The sequence below is a fragment of the Hypanus sabinus genome, chromosome 15, assembly GCF_030144855.1.
Source record: "Hypanus sabinus isolate sHypSab1 chromosome 15, sHypSab1.hap1, whole genome shotgun sequence".
NCBI lineage: Eukaryota > Metazoa > Chordata > Chondrichthyes > Myliobatiformes > Dasyatidae > Hypanus > Hypanus sabinus.
Genome location: NC_082720.1, coordinates 18,949,604 through 18,975,495, shown reverse-complemented (window position 1 = coordinate 18,975,495; position 25,892 = coordinate 18,949,604). Strand labels below are relative to the sequence as shown.

Sequence of the window (25,892 nt, the reverse complement as noted above, 5' to 3'; positions counted from 1 at the left end):
AGCACGCATTCCATAAGCCTTCTTAACCACCCTATGATAGTGATGTATTTCTCATGGAGAGAAATTTGCCTCTAGACCAGTACCAAGAGCATAGGAGGTACCAGCTACCCCCGCTGCACACTCAACCTTTCCTGCTGTATGTGAAGGCTGAGGATGGCCTGCAGCTAGTGCTTGTGCATTTTTTGGTGTCAGGTGATATTCCCTATGGAAACTGGATACATTTTTAAGAAACTGACAGAGAAAAAAGTCCTTGGGTGCTAAACGTAATTAATAACCACTTCAGGTCAGCTCACAAATGCCACACAAATTGCTTTTGATCTGGCAGTTGAAGAAGTGACGGGAAAAAGACAAAGAAGGGGCTTGTGTGGCACTACAGCACTGCCACCTCACAGATCTCACTTGCTCCACTTGATCTCAACTGCTGCCTGTCAGAGATTCGTACGTTCTCATCATAACTATGTGGGTTTCCTCACACATCCCAAAGACAAGCTGCTAGGTTAATGTAAATTACCTCCTAGTGTATGAAAGGAGTGGGAGAATCAAAGGGGAAACTAAGAGGCATGTGTAAGAGAGATTAAGTTGTGGGACAGAAGCAGAGAATCAACAGGTCTGCTGTGACTAGGAACTAGTACTGGGATAAGCGTGTCATTGTACCTAAAGAATAAAATGTAACAATTTGCCTTAATCGCTGTGAAGAACTAATGTACATGGATCTGAATGTTTTAAATCTTCTTTAGGTTAAGCTACCCTACAAAACTAACAGCATCAAATATATTTAGAGACACTTCAAGCTTTTCCACAGGAACACAAATGTGTCGATCAGTGCAGTTATGGAGAGATGTTATTGGAGTGTAAAAGTTGCAACTTGCTATTTGCTAGAGAATGAAATCTTAGGAATGTAGAAGACAATGGTGTGTTAATAAGAGGAAGCTAAGAGATGTGGATTATGTAGTCTGAGCTTGCTATTTGCTATGCATGTATCCAATTTAGTAGGAGAATGAAATCTTAAGAATGTAGAATGTGTGTTAATGAGAGGTAGCTAAGAGATGTAGATTAGAACATGATTAAGTCAATGGGTAGAAACAATAGAGACGGATGTACTTGTGATACGCAACTATAGACCGATTGGATATGCTAATACAACTAAACCAGGAGATTGCTATAAAAAATGCTATGTACAAGGATTGGTGGGCAATCAGCGACTAGCTCAATGTCTGTCTCAGCTTTGATTTGCAAATTAAAGTTTAACCCTTCTTGAAGAATCTTCTGCATCTCCTGGTCATTTGTGAGGCACGAGAAACCACGACAAAATTGGCGATCGTGACAGGACTGGAAAGAGACCCGCGGAAAGGAAACGGCAGATTGGGGTCGCTTCCCAGTCCTCTAGTGACCCCCACAAGGCTAACAGAATTAAGGGTGCACCCAAACAAAAGGTAAGCGCTTTTTGCGACAATTTGGACTAAGAATTCTGTTGGTTTTGGGGAGGTCTTGGAGTCTCAGAAGTGTGGAACCACTGCCGAAGGGTCTCTCCGGTCCAAAGAATCTGGCAGAATTGGGGGTTAACAGGAGGCTCAGAGGATTGATCAAGAACTCTGCAGTGAGGGAAAGTACAAATAAGTTAATAAGAAGTTAAGTGAAGAAAAATTCCACGTGGTGTTGGTAAGTCCCTATGGACACCGCTTCGTATAAAACAAAGGTCAAAACGGGCAGGGAAAGGGAAAATAGAGAAAATCCCTGTGGATACCGCTTCGTATAAAACGAAGGTCAAAACGGGCAGGGAAAGGGAAAATAGAGAAAATCCCTGTGGATACTGCTTCGTATGAAACGAAGGTCTGAACAGGCAGGGAAAGGAAAAATGTGGAAATCCTCGTGGATACCGCATTAAGAGATGGGTCCGAATAGACAAGGTGCAAAGAGAAAGTTCTGTGGGTACCGCTCTGAATAGAGGTCTGTACGGGCAGAACAGAATAAGGAACAAGGACAGTCCAATATATAGTTTAAAGCGCTGGTAGATAGACGATATACTAGGCATAGAATTAGAGTAAATAATATTATCCAGTAAACGAACTGTGAATCTCTGAAATACCTTAAAAAGAGAGAACAACATGACAGGTAAAGGAACGGCAGTAGAGATTCTGAGCAAAAAAATCCCGGTAAATAAATATGAGATCACAAAAACTTCAGAAAAATGGGAAAAGAGAACCAAAAACCTGGTCACAAAATGGCCAAGAGAAGGAACGTTTGATGTAAGCTTGTGTGAAGAAATGGAGGGACTAATTAAAAATTACAAACCAAAAGATAAATCTAAGAAGAGGGCAAAAAAGAGAATGAGAAATGGAAGTGCTAAAACTCTTCAGAACGGAGGGAGAAAGGCTGAGGAGGACAGGTAGAATATTGATTACAAGCGAGGAAGACACTAAGGTGCTGGAGAAACAGCCTGTTAGAGAGAGAGGAAGGTACAGTGAGAAGCTGGCTTCAGCTCTCTACCCGGATGCGAAAGAAACAGAAAAGCCCCCTCCCTATAATGAGGAAAGAACCCCTAAGCAATGCCCCCTGCTGACGGGAACAGTAAACATGCAGGGAGAAGTACAAGTTTGGGATAATGAGGAGGAAAGAAGACAATACGAGAAGGGAAAAGCGGCGATATGGAAGGAGATACAGGCAGAAAGGATAAAGGTGGAACAGGCAAAGAGAGAAATGGAAGAAGAGATTGAACAGATGAAATACTTGAGAGAGATAAAGGAGTATGAGGAGTATCGGTTATACGATAGAAATAAACAGACTAGAAAAGAAAGTGGCTCATCAGGGCAGGAAGAGATGAGGCATTCAAGAGGAAGTGGAAAAAAGATAGGAGATGAGTCTTGGAGAAACACAAGAGAGAAGGAAATCAAGCATGAGTAAGGATCATGAGGAGTCCCTGCCACAGGTGTACAGACACAGACAGGAAGAAAGAGAAGGTGACTCATTGGAGGAGCAAGAGTTAAGTGGAGAGACAGAGGATGCGAGAATTTGTGGGGAAGAGGTAGGAGGCAGAAGCCTAGAAGAGCAGAAGGAGGTGGTCGGGGAGACTTGCGGAAGTAGAGAGAGAGAGAGAGAGAGCTAGATAAGTTACTGAGAGGGGATTGCCAGAGGAGATGCGAAAAATACTCCAGGGGCCAACCAAGTATTGAATCAAGACAGAAAGGAAGGACTCCACAGGGAGACCGAGGGAAGAAGAGGACCCCGGAGACATTTGTGTGGGAGGCAGTAAAGACGTACCCTGAGACGGATGGGGAGTCAGGCGAGGAGGAGAGCCAGGGCAGGTGGGAAGAAGGAGGAAGAATGATGCCGTTGTTAGTTAAAGGATCAGGACAAGTGCAGTACATCCCTTGGGGATCCCAGGACCTAGAAGAGCTGAAAAACACTCTGCCCAATCTACATGAAGGAGCAGGGAAATGGATTAGAGCCTTTAAAGAAGAAACGGCGGGACGATTATTGACTATGGGAGATTTGAAGTCACTATTGATAAGGTTGCTGGGAACCTCCAAATTTAACAAACTAATGGAAATGGCTGGCATAGTAAACTCGAACGACCCGAGAACTGATGGAGACGGATTTGACAGAGTGAGGCAGAGGGTATGGCAGGCCCTCAGGAACCTTTATCCACCCAAAGTGGACCCCAAAGCCTTAAAGGGGGATCCACTGGGAGACACTGAAAACCCAGCAGCCTACGTAGAAAACCAGTTGGAAAGGTGGAGACTGGAGACTGAGCAAGAGGTGGAAAATAGCTTATTTATCACAACACTGTTCCGACATAGCATTTTGGATGCAATGCCTCCGCAAGTAAAATCCAAACTGGAGGAAGTGGTTGGGCTGACGTCAATGACCCCACAAGAATTTAGAGACCACGTAGTCCATGTGGTTGAGAAATACTGGAAAGCCAAATGAAGGTCAACTGAGCAGCAGGAAGAGGTGCAAAGAAAGTTAATACAAATGCAGCTCGAAGAACTCAAAAAGAAGGAAAAAGAGAAAAGCAAAAAGATTCTGCCAGCAACCACCGGTCCAAGTACAGCCATCGAACTGGATGAAGCACCGCTATATGGAGGAACCGATCATACTGTAAGACAAGGGCCGGAAAACCCCATGCCAATAATCAACGTCTTCGGAGGAGCATTCCCACAAATGCCCTATCAGGAACAGACTAAATTCAAACAGCCCAGACAGGACTGGAAGTCCCAAGGAGGGGGACAGAGGAGCTATGGGCAGAGGGGACCAGTGAGGAAACAGGGGGAAAGAGAGGTAGAGAGATTGTGCTGGGGATGTAATCAGCCAGGTCACATGAGAAGAGATTGTCCGTTTACCCCTTGGCCGGTCACACACCAGCAGGAACTGATAAGAAGGGAACTAAAGTTTAGCCAAGGACCAGCCCCCACAGGCCCAAGCAGACCTGTGAACACCTATGCGAGGTATTAGGGGTGCCCCGAGAACTCGAGTGGGAAGGGACATTACCCAATGATAACAAGGGAGGTGGAGGAGGAACCTATTGTTCAGGTTGTGATAGAAGGGCAACTGACACCAATGATGATAGATACTGGAGCCACGTACACTTGTGTACAGCCACAGTATGCCCTTCACCTTCCCATGTCAGGAAAGTTCATTAAGACAGCAGGGTTCTCGGGGAAAACACAGTTGACACAGTGCACGGCTCCAGTGCGGTTGAGAATGGGAAATAAAGGAATTGTTTTGCCACTGCTAGTATTTAAAGGAATTCCGATTAATTTGTTAGGCAGAGATGCCTTATTGAAACTGGAATTAAAATTAGAATGCACCAGAAATGGGCTGAGTGTGGAAAGAGCAGGGGCTCAATTGATAGTGCGAGAAGACAAGAAGGCTAATGTCTTTTGGATAGGAGACATCGCAGATCAGATTCAGGAAACCTGGGAAAAATGGAAAAAGGGCGTGCAGGTTATATTACCCAGGGCTGTAATGCCCAAATCTGAGCTACATTGTACAGTGATTTTTGACGAGACTCAGAACAGGGAGTTAGAGGAGAGATGGCACCTGGAGGCATGTAGCCAACAGCACCTGGAAGGGGAGGCTGTGATAATTGGAAAGCAAGGGGCAGCTTTACAAGTTAAGTGGAACACCTTTTTAGAAAAATGGTACAGGATACCGGAGGCTGCGCCCCACGGAACATTGTTGGTTAACAAGGGATATCAGTCTAAAGACTTAGTTAAGAGTGCTGAAACCGTAACAGTGTGGAGGAAAATCACGCCAGAGGTGTGGATATCAGAAGACAACAATTACATTAAAATAATGGTAAGTGTAGATATGGTAGGGACAGTGAGAGAGGTCGAAATAGCTCCCCAACCACACATGCCATTGCTGGGAAAGGAAAGAGGCAAGCAGAAAGATAGAAGGTCAGATGAGTTGCCATCTATTCTGTGGTCACAGCATGACATGGACATAGGGAAAATAAAAACAGGTAGTCCGGTGGAAATAAGGCTGAAAAGGGGAGCAATTCCACCCAGGAGACCACAATACCCTCTAAGACCAGAAGCAGAAGAGGGAATAGCATCGACAGTGCAGGGATTGCTTGAAATAGGAGTGCTTAAAAGAACAAACAGTCCATGCAATACCCCATTGCTGCCGGTCTTAAAAGCAGATAAATCTAAGTGGAGATTGGTGCATGATTTGGGAGCGGTAAATGATGTGGTAGAGGACTGGCCAGCGGTAGTCCCCAACCCACACACACTTTTGACTAATGTTCCACTAGAAGCAAGTTACTTTTCAGTGATTGATTTGTGTTCGGCTTCCTTCAGCATTTCTCTAGCCGACCAGTGTCAGTATTTGTTTGCATTTACTTACAGAGGTGCTCAGTATACCTATACCAGAATGCCGCAAGGGTTTAAACATTCACCGCATGTTTTTAACCTAGAGGGTGTACCATTGGAAAGTACATTGTTACAGTACGTGGATGACCTGTTGATTTGCTCCCACAGTAAGGAACAGTGTGAGCAGGACACTATAACTCTGTTAGAGAAGCTGGTGCATGGAGGACATAAAGTATCCAAAAAGAAACTGCAATTTTGCACGCAGCAAGTGGAATACTTAGGCAGGGTAATATCCAAGGGAGTGAAGGCGATAGCACCAGATCAGATTGAGGCAATAACTAAGGCCCCAAAACCCCAGACTGTAGGGCAGATGATGACGTTTTTGGGAATGGCAGGGTACAGCTCAGATTGGATAGGAGAATATGCTGAGATTGTGGCACCTTTGAGAAAGATAATGAAAGAAGCAGGACATACAAATTTGAAGAACGGCTCACAGTGGAATGAAGAGGTGGAGATAGCTTTCAATACTATTAAGCGGGAATTGCAGTCAGCACCAGCATTAGCTTTGTCTGACTATGAGAAGGTTTTTCATTTGTATGTATCCAACCGACAGGAGGGTTATGTCACAGCGGTTCAAACACAAGAAACAGGCACAGGAAAAGGAAAGCAGCCAATAGCATACTACAGTACGAAACTAGATGAGGTGGCTCAGGGGTATCCACCCTGTTATCAGGGATTGGCGGCACTGTACTATGCATATGAAAAGGCATCATTTGTAACCCTGGGCTATCCTGTTACTCTGTACACACACCACAAAGTAGCAGAATTGCTGGAAAGAGGGAAATTTGTGCTGATGCCAGCCAGGATAGCAGCGTATCAGATGCTATTGACATTTCCAGACATAACTATACAGAGATGCACTACCAGTAATATAGCTGATTTTGTCCCTTTGGGCTATGAAGGAGAACCCCATGATTGTGTAGGGAAGACGATGGCATTTGCCAAATTGAGAGCAGATTTACGGTCAGAACCACTAGAGGATGCAGATAAAAAGGTTCTGTTTGTAGATGGCTCTTGTTATAGGGATTATGATGGAAATCATGCAGGGTTCTCAGTAGTGCAGCAGGATCAGTCGAGCTATAAGATTATTAGGATGGAGTCCTGTCCCCAACTGTGTTCCACCCAACTAGCGGAAATCAAAGCCCTGACAGCTGCGTGTGAAATGATGGAAGGTGAGAAAGTAGACATCTATACTGATTCGGCATATGCTCATGGAGTATGCTATTTGTTCGGGGCAGTGTGGAAACACAGAGGTTTTAAAAAAAGCAGTGGAGATCCCATACAACATTGTCAGCGAATTCTAGACTTAATAAAAGCCATGATGAAACCTAAAGCATTGGCTATAGTAAAATGCCAGGCACATAAAAAGGGAAATGATGTAATAACAAAGGGAAATCAAATTGCAGACGAGGCAGCCAGAAAAGCGTCTGGGTATACATCAGCTGTCATTGTGTGATGTTTGACGAGAAGTGCTGTACTTTTATAGCAAATAACACTAGTCCAGAAGGATCGTTTACTAAGGCAATGTATAAGTTGAAAAGTCTAAGAAAGGAAGTTAAGCAGAATGCAGGGTCCGGACATCAGTTATTTGACTGGTTAGAAAGTAGACTCGGAGGATGGGGAGCATGGCTGACTAAAATGGCAATAACTGTCAGTATTGTATTGTTGAGCTGTGCGCTTGTGCTGTGCTGTTTTCTTCCTTGTCTCAAGTCTCTCGTAGTGCGTGCTGCAACCAAACAATTTCCAATGCTCGTGGCAATTACTGAAGCAAGCTTAGTGGAGAAAGAAACACCGAAAATGTATTGTTACAGCCTACAACACCTGCAGGATGAACAAGAGCAAAACGACAATGTGGGAGTAGATTGTAAGGGCTTCTGAGTTTTTTTTCCCTGTCTCAGGTACAAAGGGACAGGTTTTTGGCTCAGCGGCCCAGGGTAACAGGGAGAGAATACTTTGAGGTCTTGGCGCAGAAAATTATAGTTTAACCTGAGATTTGGGAATAAGTGCTTGAGTTTATTGGGGCTTTTGTGTGCAGACTCTTAGTCTTCTTTCTCTGTGTGAGACCCTCAAACGGGGGATATATTGGAGTATAAAAGTTGCAACTTGCTATTTGCTAGAGAATGAAATCTTAGGAATGTAGAAGACAATGGTGGGTTAATGAGAGGTAGCTAAGAGGTGTAGATTAGAACATGATTAAGTCAATGGGTAGAAACAATAGTGGCGGATGTACTTGTGATACGCAACTATAGACCGATTGGATATGCTAATGCAACTAAACCAGGAGATTGCTATAAAAAATGCTATGTACAAGGATCGGTGGGCAATCAGCGACTAGCTCAATGACTGTCTCAGCTTTGATTTGCAAATTAAAGTTTAATACTTCTTGAAGAATCCTCTGCATCTCCTGGTCGTTTGTGGGGGATTAAAAACCATGACAAAGTCAGGAAGAAGAAAACTTAATCTTAAAGCGAGTCAACTCACAGCCAGCTCGAAAGTCCGCTGGGCCACTCGATATCCCCCCGACACAGGTGGGAGCACCCTCAGCACCTCTTTCACCACGCAGTCCAGGTAGTGCAGGTGGGCGATAGCAGCATGATGTAAAGTGTCCTCCCTGCCAGTGATTCCCCTGATCTGGAGATCTCCTTTCAGCTTGGCAAAGACAGCTGGGTTCTTCAGCAGCTGGAGGACGAGAGAGGTGCAGGCACTGGCTGTGGTGGCGTAGGCAGCAAACATCAGCTCCACCGCTGCTTCCTGCAGTCAAACAGCAACACTTCACCATCAGAGGGGAGCGGTTCTGATGTTGCAATACAAGCTTCACTTTTGCCATGTTGATATCTGATGTCAGTAGATGCCCTGTTACCAGGGCACTAGCTCACTGGCTGTGCAATCTTACCTTCAATTCCTGTGTGCTCATCTTCATCCTGTGGTCTTTGCTGCTCTTTATCAAAATGCTCAGGGCACTGGAATTTTCCTCACAGGCACTGGACTCGCGTATATTCTCTATGGCCTTTTCAAAGTATAGATGGAGCTTGTCCCGAGCTTGAATACCCTGGAATAAGAGAGCAAAGCATAACTTCTCCACCTATTTTTCATCTCCCTGATTTTTAATATATAGACCACACTGCAATCTCACTAAAATGTATAAGATCATTGGGGGTATACCGTGGTAGATGTTGAAATGTTTCCATTAGAGAGAGAATCTCAAACCAGGGTTTTGTTGCAAGGTCAGGGGCAGTTACTTAAGGCTATGGTGAGTAGGAACCCTTTACTCGCTGATGTTGGCGAATCTCTGGAATTCTCTACTCTGGACGGTTGTGAGGGCTGGATCACTAGGGATATTCAAAGCAGAAGTGGATGAATAGTTGACAAATATAGGAATTGAGGGTGTTGGCAACCTGGACAAAATCAAAGATGAAACCTGGGGCAGATTAGCTATGATCGTATTGAATGATGAGGCAAGTTGAGGGACTGAGTAGCCTATTCCAATTGTTATCTTCTGCTCTTATGTCGACAGATATCTTACTTTCTACAATATAAAATCTCTTGTTATATTCAGTCTTCTGTCGATAAAGGCGATGTTGAAGTTTGAACCCAGATTTCACTCTCCAAGGGTTCATTGCTGGAATTTTAGAGATAGACTGGACTTTAATGCTGTTTTAAATATGCTTTTTAAGAAGAACCATATTCTCGTCTGGTAGTAATAGACACACAAAATTCTGCAGATGCTGGAATCCAGAGTAACACAGTGCTGGAGGAACTCAGCGGGTCAGGCAGCATCAGTGGAGAGGAATAAACAGTCGATGTTCCGGGCTGAGACTATTCATCAGCACTGGAAATGGGGAAAGAAACCGGAAGGTGAGGTGGGGGAGGGGAGAAGTACAAGCTCGCAGTTTGGAGCAGATTTACCTATGGGCTCAAACAGCATTGACAATTCAAGTAAGTGTGGAAAGAGTCAGGGAATATTTTAAAAAGTGGATATAAGTAAATTTTAGTTGTTAGTAACTGCACTTGAGCTTATACAGCACCATAAGTGTAATAAAGTCTCATTAGAGAAGTATTGAGAAACAACTTTGATGCTGGCTTCTTAACAAAATATTAAAAATCCAGATTTTGATTCGTGAGAGTGTCAGGACTGTTTAATGGAGGGTAAGAAGCTCAGAAAGCTTGGGAAGTTTCCTTTCCACATACTGGTTTTTGAAAACAAAGCCTGGCAGACAAAAGCATCACCCTCTGTGAGCAAACGCCATGGCTGATGTCTGTACTGAAATCAACCACAGAAAGGAGAGTGACGTTTTCGCACCAACATCCACTTCAAGATCTTGGAGTCTGGACCTGCAGTCAACCAGAAGATGGAGTAACAGTAACAGAGTAATTGCCAATCTTAGTGACATTGGCAATTTGTCAGACAGTATTTGGCACTAAGTCAGACAAAGCCAAGAGTAGGACAAAGTAGTCCAAACTCGGTCAAAGGAGAGGGTTTTAAGAGTCTCAAAGGAGGAAAGTGAGAGGTTGGAAGGTGGAGATTAAGGAAGGGAAGTTCAGGTTTCAGCCTTACAAAGTTCGAATGACAGAGCGAGTTATAGTTCCAACAGATTGCATAGCAGAATGGTAATATTCACTGATAGTTCCAAGGAAGGTGCCAATTAACCTATCAGTACCCTGCAATAAAGAAGACATGGTAGTGCAAAGATCCACTGGAACACCAGTTTTGCAGTAACCCCAGAAAGCTGACCCGAGGTATTAGATCTGGTTATGAGAGAGTTAGAGGCACGATTTAAGCATACCTTTCTGTAGCCACTGCCTGCAATGTCAAAGGGCAGTGAGAAAATATTCCTGGTGAGTTGCTCAAAAGTGCTGAAGAGATCGGTTAGTTCCTCCTTGGCCGGCAAGGATCCGAGTAGAACTGCCACAGCTATTCGGAATGTGAGCTGTTTGGTTTCTGGGTGCACCGTGACTGCCTGATGCCTGGTACACCAGTCGCTTACTGTCTCACCCACCAGCTTCCTAATCTGTGGCAAGTAACTCTCTAATGCAGAGTGGCTGAAAATTCTTGCATAGACCTGTAGCAAAATAGAATGATGTCATGGAGATAGGTTTGAAGTGTAAAGAAAATTCAGGAGGGTGGAGGGTAATATTTATTATAAAATCGAATAACAAGATACTAATTCAGAAGTCCAATTTCTGTATAAAACTTCAACATTTAAAGTGCTGCAGAATGAGACATTTTCACATTAGCAACCAGTTATGCAGAGTTTGAATTTTCTCCCCCGTCATATGGATAAATATTCTTTGGAATATCAGATGTTTGAGAGGGAAAGAAAAGGGAATAAGTATTCTTTTGTGGCAATATCTGTATCCATGCATAAGAAGCGTGTTGTTCAACAGGTAATCTCTCCCTAATATCTCCATTCTGTATTGGTCCTTCCAGTGATTCAATGTGCACAAGGAAATAAAGCTAGTTAGTAGTTTGTAAAAAAACCCAGTACTCCCGTGTGACCATCACTGCAATAGGCGGAATGACCTCCTGCTGTAAGAAAATATCAGAACATGGATTTATTAATCATAGTTATCTGCTCATAAATATTATATAGTGATTATAAATATAAATATTTATGAATATCTACTCATGAATATTATTATGTAACTATTATAAATATAAATATTTCTGGATATCTTCTCATAAATATTGGACAAGATCGATCTCCAGTCTGTGCTTATCGTTTACATTTCGATAAAGTGGTTTAGTTAGCTTTGCTTGAGAAAATCAGAATCAAAATTGGTGGGGGGTGGGCAATCAGTAAGATTTGTTCTGGTTCCGTTTTGATGTTGTTGCTTTACTGGTTTTCAGACATTTTGATCAACGGTCTTCAATGTTCTCCTCTCCCTGACTCAGCTGTATACAGTTCGGTCGTCATGAAATAATTGGAATAGTAAGCCAGGAGATATGATAACATGCCCAGGATGCAAGATACCAAGATTCAGCAAACAGGTTCCAGTCTCCGCATTTTGTTCAGCCAATCTTGCTCGGGTGTTAGCTCTACATTCCTAAGAAGACCTTGAGGTACGTAAGCAGGAGATTTGGATTCTACTCCCATATTTCAAATGTATTTAAGGTTCAAAGGTACAATTTAATGTCATAGAAATGTATACAATATACATTTCTGAAATCCTTTTTCTTCACAAACATCCAGGAAAACAGAGGAGTGTCCCAAAGAATGAACTATAGTTAAATGTTAGAACCCCAAAGTACACTCCCCAGTTCCCTCTTCCTGCACATAAGCGACAGCAAGCAACAATCCCCCCCACCACCAGCAAAAAAACACAAGCATTAGCACCACCACCAAGCACTGAAGTGTGAGCAAAGCAATAGCAAAGACACAGACTTGCAGTTACCCCGAAGACTACATTGTTCACCTGGTATTCAATGTACCGCAGGTTCTCTCTCTCCCTAATAAGGGAGAAAGAGGTGTCTTCATTCTCCCAGCGAGCGGGGAGAATAACAAACAACTCACTGGTTTACAATGTTAAAAGTCTATTATGTCGCTTTTTTCGAGCTCTGTTCCCAAAGATCTCAAAGATCCTGGGTCTGCGGGCACACAGCTGATATCCCGACTCCCCCGACGGCACACGGGTCTCCTGCCGTAACACTGACCCTCGATCCGCCCGTCTCCAGGGCCCCGAGATCCTAGGCTTCCGATTTCAAGCCGGACTCTTAGGCCGAGCCTTTGGCATACCGAACAATGGCCAGTTGTGGAACCCTGAGAGCAGTTCCCATTCCCGCAAAGAACCGACGTCTGCGTGTAACTCCAGGTCAGGGTCCTCAAAAGAACCCTGAAGGGGAAAAATTAAAGATGGAAATAGAGCTGTTTCGGAAGATGCAAGCAAAGGATTATTTGTGGGATGTGGACTTGCTGGCAGTGTCCTGCCAGTCTTTGGGAAGATATCAGCTTGAGTTAATGAAGCCCTCCCGCTGAAGATGCTGTTGAAGGAGTTCCAGGATTCAGATACAGCGTCAACGAAGCGCCATCTTTCACTGTGACCAGGAGGAGAAACCATAGGTGTTGGTACTACCACGTGCCTGCCGGTCACGTCCCTCAAGATGGTGAAGATGGTGGAATTGTTGAGTTTATTCACAGAATGTGCACGGTGCAGCAATGATGCCAAGCAGATTGAGCCAGTGGCTCTGTGGAGTGGTGGAGGAGATGGCTTCATCTCGGATAATGTTACTGGAACTGCTCTCATCCGGGCAAGTGCAAGGGCTCCAACACACTTCTGAGGAATGACTTCTAGATGGTGGACGGGCTTTCTGAGCTCAGAGAGAAACTTTGCCCCTTTTGCGATCTTGCTTTGCAATTGATCCTGTTAATTTTTTTTCTCCAACAATAAAACCCAGGATGTTGCTAGTAAAGGATAATGATGAACATCATGCATAAATCCAAACATATGGATTAGTAGCAGCGTTTCGGGCCAGTACCGATTGTAACCTCATTTTCGTATTGCTGTCGCCCATCCCCACGCTGTCTACCTCCGCTTAAAAAAAAATTCAGACTTTCTTTCCCACTGGCCCTTGGGAAAAAGAAATACAAAGATCTGGGGGAGGAAAATGTTCAAAAGTATTTGCAGAAGCATAAACAATCACCTCAGGAAACAGTGAAATCAAACCTTGGGGAAGTGAAGCCTTAGGAAATGTATTAAAGGAGAGGGAGGCGGAAGGAAAATGGTTGAGCTTAGAATCTAAGCGAGTAATATCCTGTGACGGTGAAAAACTGAAAACAAAAATTGTTCACAGCAAAGAAGGAAAATCGGAAGAAGGATATGCAGGAGGCACAGTGGCACATCAAGTACTGCAGTGCCTCACAACTCATGTGACTCGCCTTCAATCATCACCTGTGGTGCTCTCTGTACCCTCTCACTGTGACTGCATGATTTCCCCCTCATGTACTATCGTTTCTTCCCATATCCCAACCACCTGATTAATTTGCCCCTATAGGAGGTGCTTGGTAGAATCTGGTGAATCAAAGGGACTCTGAGGAGCATAAAAGGAACTGGTGTCAATGGCTCCTTATTGATCATTGTTGACTTGGTGGGCTGAATAAATCTATAAATTTGCTGTTGATACAACCATTGTTGGTGGAATCTCAGGTGGTGATGAGAGGGCGTACAGGAGTGAGATATGACAACTAGTGGAGTGGTGCCACAGCAACAACCTGGCACTCAACGTCAGTAAGACGAAAGAGCTGATTGTGGACTTCAGGAAGGGTAAGACGAAGGAACACATACCAATCCTCATCGAGGGATCAGAAATGAAGAGAGTGAGCAGCTTCAAGTTCCTGGGTGTCAAGATCTCTGAGGATCTAACCTGATGCCAATATATTGATGTAGTCATAAAGAAGGCAAAACAGCGGCTATACTTTATTAGGAGATTGAAGAGATTTGGCATGTCAACAAATACACTCAAAAACTTCTGTAGTTGTACCATGGAGAGCATTCTGACAGGCTGCATCATTGTCAGGTATGGAGGGGCTACCGCCCAGGACCGAAAGAAGCTACAGAGGATTGTAAATCTAGTCAGTTCTGTCTTGGGCACTAGCCTGCAAAGTACCCAGGACATCTTTAGGGAGCGGTGTCTCAGAAAGTCAGCGTCCATTATTAAGGACCTCCAGCACCCAGGGCATGCCCTTTTCTCACTGTTACCATCAGGTAGGAGATACAGAAGCTTGAAGGCACACACTCAGCGATTCAGGAACAGCTTCATCCCCACTGGCATCTGATTCCTAAATGGACGTTGAATCTTTGGATACTACCTCATTTTTAAATATACAGTATTTCTGTTTTTGCACGTTTTAAAAAATCTATTCAATATACGTAATTGATTTACCTGTTTATCCATTCTTATTATTATTTTCTGCCTGTTAGATTATGTATTGTATTGAACTGCAGCTGCTAAGTTAACAAATTTCATGTCACATGCCGGTGATAATAAACCTGATTCTGAAGGTCTGTTTTTTCATGCTGTTTGACTCCATCAGGAGCAGGTGCACAAACAGTCTTCTTCATTCAGTAAGATCGTGGTGAAGCCAATATCACGTTCCCATGCTGTTCTCTTGGCTTCCCTGTTTGTTTCTGCCTTAAATATTTTCAATGACTTCTCCTCAGCACTCGAATTTCAAAGATTCACTGCCATCTGAGAGAAGAAATTCTTCTTCAAGCCTACTTGAAGTTTGTGGTCCCTTACTCTGAAACTTTTTTCCCTGAGTCTTAGATAGCTCCATTAGAGGAGGCATGTTGTCAGCATTTGTCCCGTCAATGGCCTCAGGATCTTATATGTTTCAATAGATCACCTCTTATTCTTCCAAACTGCAAAGGCCCAATCTACTCAACTTTTTTTACATGTCAACCCCTCCATTCATGGAATCAAACAATGAACCTTCTCTGCACTGCATCCAATACCAAAACAGCTTTCCTTAAAAGATAGAGACCTCATCTGTCAGCAGTAGTCTGGGTACTGATCCGGTAAAATAGCATTAAAGCTTCATCAGTTTTGTATGTCATACCCTGTGCAATAACGACCAACATTTCCACTGGCCTTCCTAACTACTTGTACCTGTGTGCCAATGTATTAGATCCTCCAAATTGCTTTGCAGTGGCATTTCACAGGTCAAGGGTGGAGGGTTGGACTCTCCCTTGTTGGAAGTGGTCTTTGTCTGGCACCTCAGTTGTGTGAATGTTAGCTGCAGCCACTTGCTTATTATTGTTGCCTAGGCCTTGCTGTGAACAGACAGGTCACTTCATTGTCTGAGGAGTTGCAACACAAAATGAATATTGTTCAGTCGTCAATAACCCCACTTCCCCACTTCAGACCTCGTGGTTGAAGGAAGGTCATGAAATGAACATTGTTCAGTCATTAATAACCATCAATTGAAGGAAGGTCAATGATGAAGCAACTGAAGACAGTTTATTTATTTATTTATTTGTTGAGATACGACGTGGAATAGGCCCTTATTCAAACAGAGCCCTTATTCCCTCGATCTAATCCTAAGCCTAATCATGGGACAATTTACAGCGACCAATTAACCTACCAACCGGTATGTCTTTGGACCGTGAGAGGTAACCAGAGCACCCGGAGGAAACTCTGTGGGGTTACGTACCCCGTAACTGGGTCACTTACCAGCAAAGATAGAGAGGTCTGTTGAAGTCTGATGGTACTATTTCTAACAGTATTTATTGATAAAAATACACAAAAATAATATCAATGCAAACATACAGATAATATACATCATCAATACTAAATCTAAAAGTGCAGGTATAATAATAATCACTAAGAAATAGCTCTATCGTTGTCTAGGGGATAATGTATTGTCCGATGGAAATATAAAAGTCACTCAAGTTCATGCAGGCTGCAGCCTTTTGTTGGAGAGAGAGAGAGAGAGAGAGAGACGGATTTTTCTTAGAACTTGCCCGTTTTCCTTTTCATGATGTCGATCCTTCGAGAGTTCCGTTGGTGTGGCTGGTCACGGGTCAAGGACCTGCTCCTTTTGCTATTTAGCTAAGCCGTCTTCCGTGGTCAGGCCCACCAATTTCGAGGCAAATGGAAAAGGACGCACGTGGGCTTTCCACCGGCTGTCGCTATTACGCTGTCACGGGATTTCTAGAGTTTCTCCTGGTGCATCTAAAGGGGCTGTTCCCCAGACCCTCTTTTATCCTGACTCACAGGGTCTCAGATGTCAATTCTTCATTCCTTGAGGGCTTCGATGAATAGCACAGTGCTCAATACACAACTCCATCTCCAAGAGACAATGACCGTTTCCCGTGTCCCAGGACATTCCAAACCCCTTGTGGATTCTGCGTGTCTTTCTCTCATTTCCTGGGTCTCCTGACCTGAATTAATAGCGATCTTGCGATTCTCAAAAAGGAGGGCGCTACTTTGTACCCTTCGGCCCCTCAGAGTTGGGGCACAGGCATAACAGTGGCCATAGGGAGAGCATACAAACTCCTTGCAGGTAGCAGCAGGAATCAAACCTGGGTCACCAGTACTGTAAAGTGTAGTGCTAACCACTACACTACATGCCACCTTGGGCGTTGGACATTGCCCTGACAAACACCTGTACTGATGTCCTGGGACTGGTATTGGGGCCATGTTGTTCTCCTCGTGCACAAATAAAATAAATTATGCTTGAGTCATAAGAGTCATGCCCAGTTATTTAGATATTTTATCAACTGCCCTCCAACAAGCACACCACCTTACTCTGTGTGAGGCATGAATCCGGTGACAGAGACTCTTCCATTAAATGCTCTTTTACCAGTTCTCCCTGTTGCTAGGTAACGCTGCTCTGATGCCATGGGTCACTTGGGCTCTGGAATTGAATTATTTCTTTCGGTTCACACCAGGGTTGTGATGAGATCTGGAGCAGGGGGTTCCTGGAGAAACCCAAACTGGGCATTCATGAACTGTTTACTGGTTGTGTGACAAAACTAACTTACATCATCCGGCTGATGACTGAGAGTGAACTAATTGAGTGGTAACTGGTTGGATTGGATTGTCTTGCTTTTTGTGGATCGGACATTTCCTGCGAGAAAATCTCCTCAGTGTCAGGTGGGAGGGTGGTATTGTTACAGTTAAACTAGAACTGTGGTTTATTCTAAAGCACAGGTTTTCATTACAGTAGCTTGGATGTTACTGCTCTCAAAGACTTCATCATACCCAGTGATCTCATCTGCTTCACATGGATTGAATTGAACTGCCTGAGGAGCATCTCATGTGACGGAGAAAGACAGCATGGCTCATCGCGACAGAGCTACGATGGCGCTCGACAATGACTTCTTTGAGCTCATCAGTGGAAACATCTTAATTTCTACTTTTCATGTCTCTCTTTTTCCTTTTCAAGGTGGCTGGGGTTCTGTCGAAGACCCTGACAGAGAGTTACATTTAAACTTTGGTTCTTTGTAGTAGTGGGACCCACTCCCGAGGACTCACGTCCGACTGTGATAGAGGACGAGTGTGCCTTCAGGGTTCTGAGGCTCTGTGGCCCTGGGGATGAACCGATTCTGTGCTGGTGCCACCAAGTGAAGTGGCGCTGGAGAAAGTGGAGCATCGGTAACAGCGGATTGGCATTCGGGGGTTCTGTACTCAGATCTCACACTCTCTCTTTCTCTGGTTGGTGGGGGAGAGTTTGTTGCTGATTCTCAAGTTGGAGAACTTAGAGAAAAAAACGTTGCGGCAGACTTTAGGACCGTAAATCAGCCAGTAGTTTGTTTTTGTTGGTCGTCCCTGTCACTGTGAAAGGGTGACACCTCTCTGCCCCTTTATCAGGGGGAGGGAGGGAGGGAGGGAGAGATAGTGAGAGAGAGAGATAGAGAGTGAGAGAGAGAGAGAGTGAGAGAGAGAGGGAGTGATAGAGAGAGCGAGAGAGAGAGTGTAAGAGAGAGACAGCCTGTGGTACATCAGATTGCCAGGTGAATGATTAGCTTTTACTCTACTCCACATCATTGCCTCTCTGGGGGCCTTACGATTGTTTGCTTGGTGGGAGGAGGGTGCTGATGCTATTTTTTGTGGAGCAAGTAGGAAATGGGGGGGTCATTGCTTTGCTGCTGACTGTGCATGGGAGGGGGCAAATGGGGGGGGTTGGGGTTCTAACATTTTCACTGTCACTCATTCTTTGTGGCACTCTGCTGTTTTCGTGGATGCCTGTATAATGTATACATCCTCGGATATTAAATGGCACTCTTGAACTACTGAAGTGTACAGCACTTCCGGCTGGAGGTGGTTTCTAAATGATTCATTTTTGCCGTTGTTCAAGAGGACTGGACGCAGGAATCTGATTCTATTTCCATTCCCCTCATGATAATGATCAAGAGCAAAAAAAATCAGCTGATTGACCCTGAGGCAAATTACATCAATTACTGTTCTGCCCTTCTGTATACAACTGGAGGAATCTGGGATTTTCCTGGTCTCATTAATTAGTCACAACATGTGCTTACCTCACAGATGAGGAGTCTGGAATATATTAGCACCATGTATCTTCAAGGATTTTTTCATGGATCTAACAGCAAAAACATTTTTTAATGCAGCAGGCGTCTGGTGATGGGCTGAATGGTGAAAGCAGGTACCCTGCTGGACTTCAATAAGGAATTAATACAGTGCTTAACCGACAAAGTGATGACAGCTCTAAGATACTGAGAGGGTAGTAGAACTAGCAGCAATACTCTTGCAACACTGTTAACCTGCGCAGCAGCTTTGAGTGTCCTATCAACACCGACCGCAAGATCTCTCAGATCCTCCACACTGCCAAGAGTCTTTCAAGTTATATTCATATTTGACCTACCAAAATGAACCACTTCACACTTATTTGGGTTGAACTCCATCTGCCACTCCTCAGCCCAGTTCTGCATCCTATCAATGTCCTGCTGTAACCTCTGACAGCCCTCCAGACTACCCACAACACCCCCAACCTTACTAACCCATCCACCTCCTTCCTGGTGTGGTATACTGCATCCAGTGCTCCCAGTGTGACCTTTTATATGTTAGTGAGACCCGACGCAGACTGGGAGACTATTTCACTGAACACCTACGCTCGGTCCGCCGGAAAAAGCAGGATCTCCCAGTGGCCACACATTTTAATTCCACGTCCCATTCCCATTCTGATATGTCTATCCATGGCCTCCTCTACGGTCAAGATGAAACCACACTCAGGTTGGAGGAACAACACCTTATATACTGGCTGGGTAGCCTCCAACCTGATGGCATGAACATTGACTTCTCTAACTTCCGTTAATGCCCCTCCTCCCCTTCTTACCCCATCCCTGATATATTTAGTTGTTTTTTTTCTCTCTCTGCCTATCACTCTGCCTGTTCTCCATCTCCCTCTGGTGCTCCCCTCCCCCTTTCTTTCTCCCTAGGCCTCTCGTCCCATGATCCTTTTCCTTCTCCAGCTCTGTATCCCTTTTACCAAACACCTTTCCAGCTCTTAGCTTCTTCCCACCCCCTCCAGTCTTCTTCTATCATTTTGCATTTTCCCCTCCCCCTCCTACTTTCAATTCTCTTACTGTCTTCCCTTTCAGTTAGTCCTGACGAAGGGTCTCGGCCCGAAATGTCGACACTGCTTCTCCCTATAAATGCTGCCAGGCCTGCTGTGTTCCACCAGCATTCTGTGTGTGTGTTGCACCTCCTTCTTTACCAGGTCATTTATAAAAATCACAAAGAGTAGGGGTCCCAAAACAGATCCCTGTGGAACACCACTGGTCACCGACCTCCATGCAGAATATGAACCATCTACAACCACCCTTTGCCTTCTGTGGGCAAGCCAGTTCTGGATCCACAAAGCAAAGTCTCCTTGGATCCCATGCCTCCTTACTTTCTGAAGGAGCTTTGCATAGGGAACCTTATCAACTGCTTTACTGAAATCCATATACACTACATCCACAGCTCTACCTTCATCAATGTGTTTTGTTACATCCTCAGAGAATTCAATCAGGCTCGTAAGACATAACCTGCCCTTGACAAAGCCATGCTGACTATCCCTAATCAGATTATGTTTCCCCAAACGTTCATAAATCCTACCTCTCAGGATCTTCTCCAACAATTTGCCCACCTCTGAAGTCAGATTCACTGGTCTATAATTTCAATAGACAATAGGCAGTAGGTGCAGGAGTAGGCCATTCGGCCCTTCTAGCCAGCACCGCCATTCACTGTGATCATGGCTGATCATACACAATCAATACCCCGTTCCTGCCCTCTCCCCATATCCCTTGACCCCGCTATCTATAAGAGCTCTATCTAACTCTCTCTTGAAAGCATCCAGAGACTTGGCCTCCACTGCCTTCTGGGGCAGAGCATCCTACATATCCACCACTCTCTGGGTGAAAAAGTTTTTCTGCTTCTCTGTTCTAAATGGCCTACCCCTTATTCTCAAACTGTGGCCTCTAGTTCTGGACTCACCCATCAGCGGGAACATGCTTCCTGCCTCCAGTGTGTCCAATCCCTTAATAATCTTATATGTTTCAATCAGATCCCCTCTCATTCTTCTAAATTCCAGAGTATACAAGCCCAGTCACTCCAATCTTTCAACATATGACAGTCCCGCCAATCCGGGAACTAACCTTGTGAACCTACGCTGCACACCCTCAATAGCAAGAATGTCCTTCCTCAAATTTGGAGACCAAAACTGCACACAATACTCCAGGTGGGGTCTCATCAGGGCCCTGTACAGCTGCAGAAGGACCTCTTTACTCATATACTCAATTCCTCTTGTTATAAAGGCCAGCATGCCATTAGCTTTCTTCACTGCCTGCTGTACCTGCATGCTTACTTCCATTGACTGATCTACAAGAACACCTAGATCTAGTTGTACTTCCGCTTTTCCTAACTTGACTCCATTTAGATAGTAATCTGCCTTCCTGTTCTTTCCGCCAAAGTTGATAACCTCACACTTATGCACATTAAACTGCATCTGCCGTACATTTGCCCACTCACCTAGCCTGTCCAATTTCCCGGGTTATCTCTACTCCCTTTCCCAAACAAAGAGAACAACACTCGCAACCCTCCAATCCTCCCGTCCGCATTGATAATGCAAAGGTCATCGCAAGAAGCTCAGCAATCTCCTCCCTTGCTTCCCACAGAAGCCTGGAGTACATCTTATCTGCTCCCAGTGACTTATCTAACTTAATACTTTTCAAAAGCTCCAGCACATCCTCTTTCTTAATGTTTATATGCTGACGCATTTCGGTCCACTGTAAGTCATCCCCACTATTGCCAAGGTCGTTTTTCCTGGTGAATACTGAAGCAAAGTATTCATTAGGTACTTCCGTTACCTCCTCCGACTCCAGTATAGCATTTTCAAGGATATCCTGAACCCAACAAATCAAAGCAGACACGACGAAGGCATGACAGTGGCTATATTTCATTAGGAGCCTGACGAAACTTGGGCTCAAAGACGCACAAATTTCTACAGCATTCTAACTGGCTGCATCACCGTCTGATATGGGGGAGAGGATCAAAATAAGCTACAGAGAGTTGTAAACCTAGTCAGCCCCATCATGAGCAATACTCCCATAGTATCCAGGATATCTTCAAGGAGCGATGCCTCAAAAAGGTCCATCATCAAGGACCCCCATCACCCAGGGCATGCCCTTTTCTCATTGCTACCATCAGGAAGGAGATACAGAAGCCTGAAGGCACACACTCATTGATTCAGGACCAGCTTCTTCCCCTCTGCCATCTGACTTCTGAATGGCCATTAAACCCATGAACACTACCTCACTACTACTTTTATTTCTGTTTTTGCACTACGTGTTTAATTTATCTATTTAATATATACTTACTGCAATTCACATTTTTTCTCTATTATCATGTATTGCATTGTACTGCTGCTGCAAAGCTAACACATTTCACAACATATGCCAGTGATGTTAAACCTGATACGGGACCTCAATCAATTCTGAATTCTTATGAGTATTAAGGTAGAGACAGTTAAAGGTTCAGTTACACATCATTTGACTTTGGAGTATGAATTCAATTGGGCTCAAGACCTCTTCACCAATTTAACTCTTAGCCTCCAAGCATCACTGGCACTTTGCTGCCCCGCGGTAAGAGACCAGTTTCAGGTTTGGCATTCCCTAGCAGGGTGGGTACCTTGCGTCGGTGGATGTGGATTTCTCCGATGGAGTTTGCCAAGCTGCTGGGCCCCAGCATGTCTTGGGCACTGCGAGGCCAGCTGACACCAACCAAACTATGCTCTTCCATCAGCAGAGGGCGTAGATATTCGGCGCCTGTCACACGCACCACCGGTCGTCCGAGCAAGTGCGTCTTGAACACGTTTCCATATCGCTTCCTTCTGGAGGCGTGGAACTTGGAGCCCTGTAAAAGGCGGAGGTCAGACTCAAACTGTGCCTTAGAAAGTACTTGATATGGAGGTGCCTTGCTTTTCTTTCTAATCCACAGTTCTATTTTCCTGTACAATATTTACTGTTAAAAAAATAAAAATTGCCATGTCGGGAAATTCTCCTCGAGATGGCAATTAGTTAGTTTGCACTTTAATTCACACATACACAAAATCATAAGCCTTCTCATCCAGTTACCATTCAAATCCTCACTGCCCTCACTCTCCAAGAACCACCTTGCCTCAAAGTGATTATACTGTCCCTCACAGTGCTTGGCCAGGCCCTGCCTAATGTGGTTTTGAAGAGAAGCAGAGCAAAGTCTATATGAATGATTCTCTGACCGTCAATGTTCATCTGATAACCTCCTGCTATCCCTTACTGTCTTTCCTGGGACCCAGATTTCAGCTTCTGAAGATTGACTCTTGCTGTGGAAACCACTGAACGAAAAGACTTGCACTTGGAGGTAATCCAGACCAGAGTCACGATAGGGAAGAGGATCATCTAGCGAACTGAGGGAAAGGCAGAGAAGCACAGAACAAGAAAGAGGGAGCGAGATAGAAAGGTGAAGCACTTTGTAAGATGGGGAGAGATTACAGACCCATTGAACAGATCTTCCAGAGATCTTCAAACTTAAGCTGAGCAAAATATTTACCTGCAGCCGTGCCTAAATCTTCACCAGATATCCCAGATGTCCTCACCAGAAAAGTATTGCTTTGAAATTGAGAGAGGCCCTGCATGCACGAGCCTGTCTTTCCTATTTGCGTGCTTTAGATGATTTTTGCTGTTGCTCAGGAACCCTGGACAATTGAAACCATGAAGCATCTGTCTGCCATACCGGAGTCTGTGTGTCCAATGTGACAATACATCATCTGCTGTCTTAACAGGAATAGTTGTCCATGTCAGTACAGGTTGGTAGGTTAATTGGTCACATGGGTGTAACTGGGTAGCACGTCGGGCCTGTTACTGTGCTGTACTGCAAAATAAATAAATGAAAATAAAGTATGAAGGTCTCAGCCACCGAGACTCGAACCCAGGATCTGAGCTGCTGTTCCGGTCTTGCATCTAGCTAGTGCTTGTGCTCTGAGATGTTGGGTTGGAAATTTGTCTGTAGATACTTTTACAAGGAGGTTAGATTCTTTTACTCCAAGGTCTGGAAAAGGTTTACAAAGATCAGTCACTACTCTATACACTTGCCAGTGCTGATGTCTTTGTCACACCAAGTTGATGAAAAGTACCTTAGTCATACTTGGAAGAGCAGCAGGAGTTTTTAGATTTGTCTGCTTTTTTAATTTATTGAGATATAGTGCAGAATTGGCCCTTCCAGCACTGCGAGCCTGACTGCCCAGCAATCCTCCAATTTAATCCTAGCCCAGGCAATTTACAGTCCTGGTACTCTTTTGGACTGTGGGAGGAAACCCACGTGGTCATGGGGAGAATGTACAAACTCCGTACAGGCAGTGGCGGGACTTGAACCTGAGTCGCTGGTACTGTAAAGCGCTGTGCCAACCAGTACAGTACCACGCCGGTCTCACTGTATGTTGGGAACTTGTATATAAGTCAGCTGTCATACTTTCACTTACAAAAATGAGCATGATTAGTTGGCTGGAAAGCACTTAAATATTCAGAATTTGGAAAATGCACTAAAATCTTGCAAAGACAGAAGCACAAAGTTAAAACCAGCTCTCTCCTTCAGCTCTACAGTGCATTGCCTTTCAGATAAAGTGTTACAGTAAGTCAGCATCTGTCTGCCCCCTCAGATGCTCTTAAGTGGTTCGATGACACCTAGTTCAAAGGAGATAGGCACAAGAATAATCCCCAAATCTTCTGGCCAACTTTCTCCCCCCAATCAACACTACATCTAGTTATTATCAAATGCTGTTTGTGGAGCCTGCTGTGAGCACAGTGACTGCCAGCTTTTCTATCTTACACAATAATTGCAAAACACTTCAAGAAATCCAAAGGTTGATTAATGTCATGCATAAGCAATTTTTTAACATAAAAGCTATGAATTTCATGGGGGAGCATTGAACCTATCAAATATTGAAAGGCTTAGATAGAGTGGATGCGGAGAGGATGTTCCCTATAGTGGGGGAGTCGAAGATCAGAGGACACAGCCTCAGAGTAGAAGTGTGTCCCTTTAAGCAGGATGAGGAGGAATTTCTTTAGGCAGGGGTTGGTGAATCTGTATAATTCATTGCCATAGACAGCTGTGGAGGCCAAGTATTTGAGTATATTTAAAACAGAGATTGATAGGTTCTTTATCCGTATCGGCATCAAAGGTTACAGGCAGAAGGAATGTGAGTAGGGTTGAGAGGGATAATGGTGGAGCAAAATTGATGGGTGAATGGCCGAATTCCACTCTTTATGTCTCATAGTCTCCAGAATACAGTAAATTGTCTCTTTTGGATGTTTTTACACAGAATTCTGATATACAAGTTTTCCAGGAGTTTATCCCAAGGGTAAAATGACACAAGTGGAAACAAGGTCAAAATGTCAGAAGTAATATAAACACTAACTCCACCTACCAGTTTACTTTCCCTGCACGTCATTGTTCAATCACCTGTCAGACATACCTGTAGGAACCAGTGGAAGGTTTCACCAACAAATGGAAGTCCCATAGATCCTGGGGGCAGAGGGAGCTTCCAATCCCTGTCTCGTCTCAGATTCCATTGAAGCTGCCACAGATAGATGCAGGCAGCCACTAGAAAGATGACAGGAGCCACAGAAGCAAAGGGGCTGACCAGAAATGACAATGCTGCCATCGGAGCTGCCCTCAGAAGCTTTAACTAAACAAGGAGCCCTGTAGTTTTATATCGGTGGACCAATTGGAATTATCTGAATTAGAAATACTACATAGCCTGTATATATAGAGGCTCCAATATACACTCAGCCGTTTGGTATTTCACTGGAGAGGAGCCAAGCATCAACCTTTACACTCGCCCTCCCCCACCCACCATTTGCCTCTTCTCTCACCCACATTCTCCATCTCCTTACCTGCTCTAGGTACAGCAACTCGATGATCAGATCCTCTTTCAGTTACCTGAGGCAAGCCGGGGCAGATAATCCCGCTCGTTAAGTGAATCTCTACGATCCGGTGTATCTGCTGAGCATCTGGAGATCTGCTGGAAGAGTTAAACAAAAAAG

At 44.4% G+C, this 25,892-nt stretch overlaps 1 protein-coding gene across 1 annotated transcript in view; it reads right to left on the bottom strand.

Annotated features, from left to right (window-relative positions):
- Positions 1-25,510, bottom strand: part of LOC132405736 (cytochrome P450 26B1-like) — a 31,889-nt gene extending 6,379 nt beyond the window's left edge. Inside the window, exons 1-5 of the mRNA XM_059990770.1 lie at positions 25,322-25,510; positions 22,501-22,725; positions 10,658-10,933; positions 8,767-8,922; positions 8,355-8,624 (exon numbers count right to left, since the gene is read on the bottom strand). Of these exons, the coding sequence (XP_059846753.1) occupies positions 8,355-8,624; positions 8,767-8,922; positions 10,658-10,933; positions 22,501-22,725; positions 25,322-25,510 (1,116 nt within the window). The remainder of the gene's footprint in view (positions 1-8,354; positions 8,625-8,766; positions 8,923-10,657; positions 10,934-22,500; positions 22,726-25,321) is intronic.
- Positions 25,511-25,892: the final 382 nt, after the last annotated feature.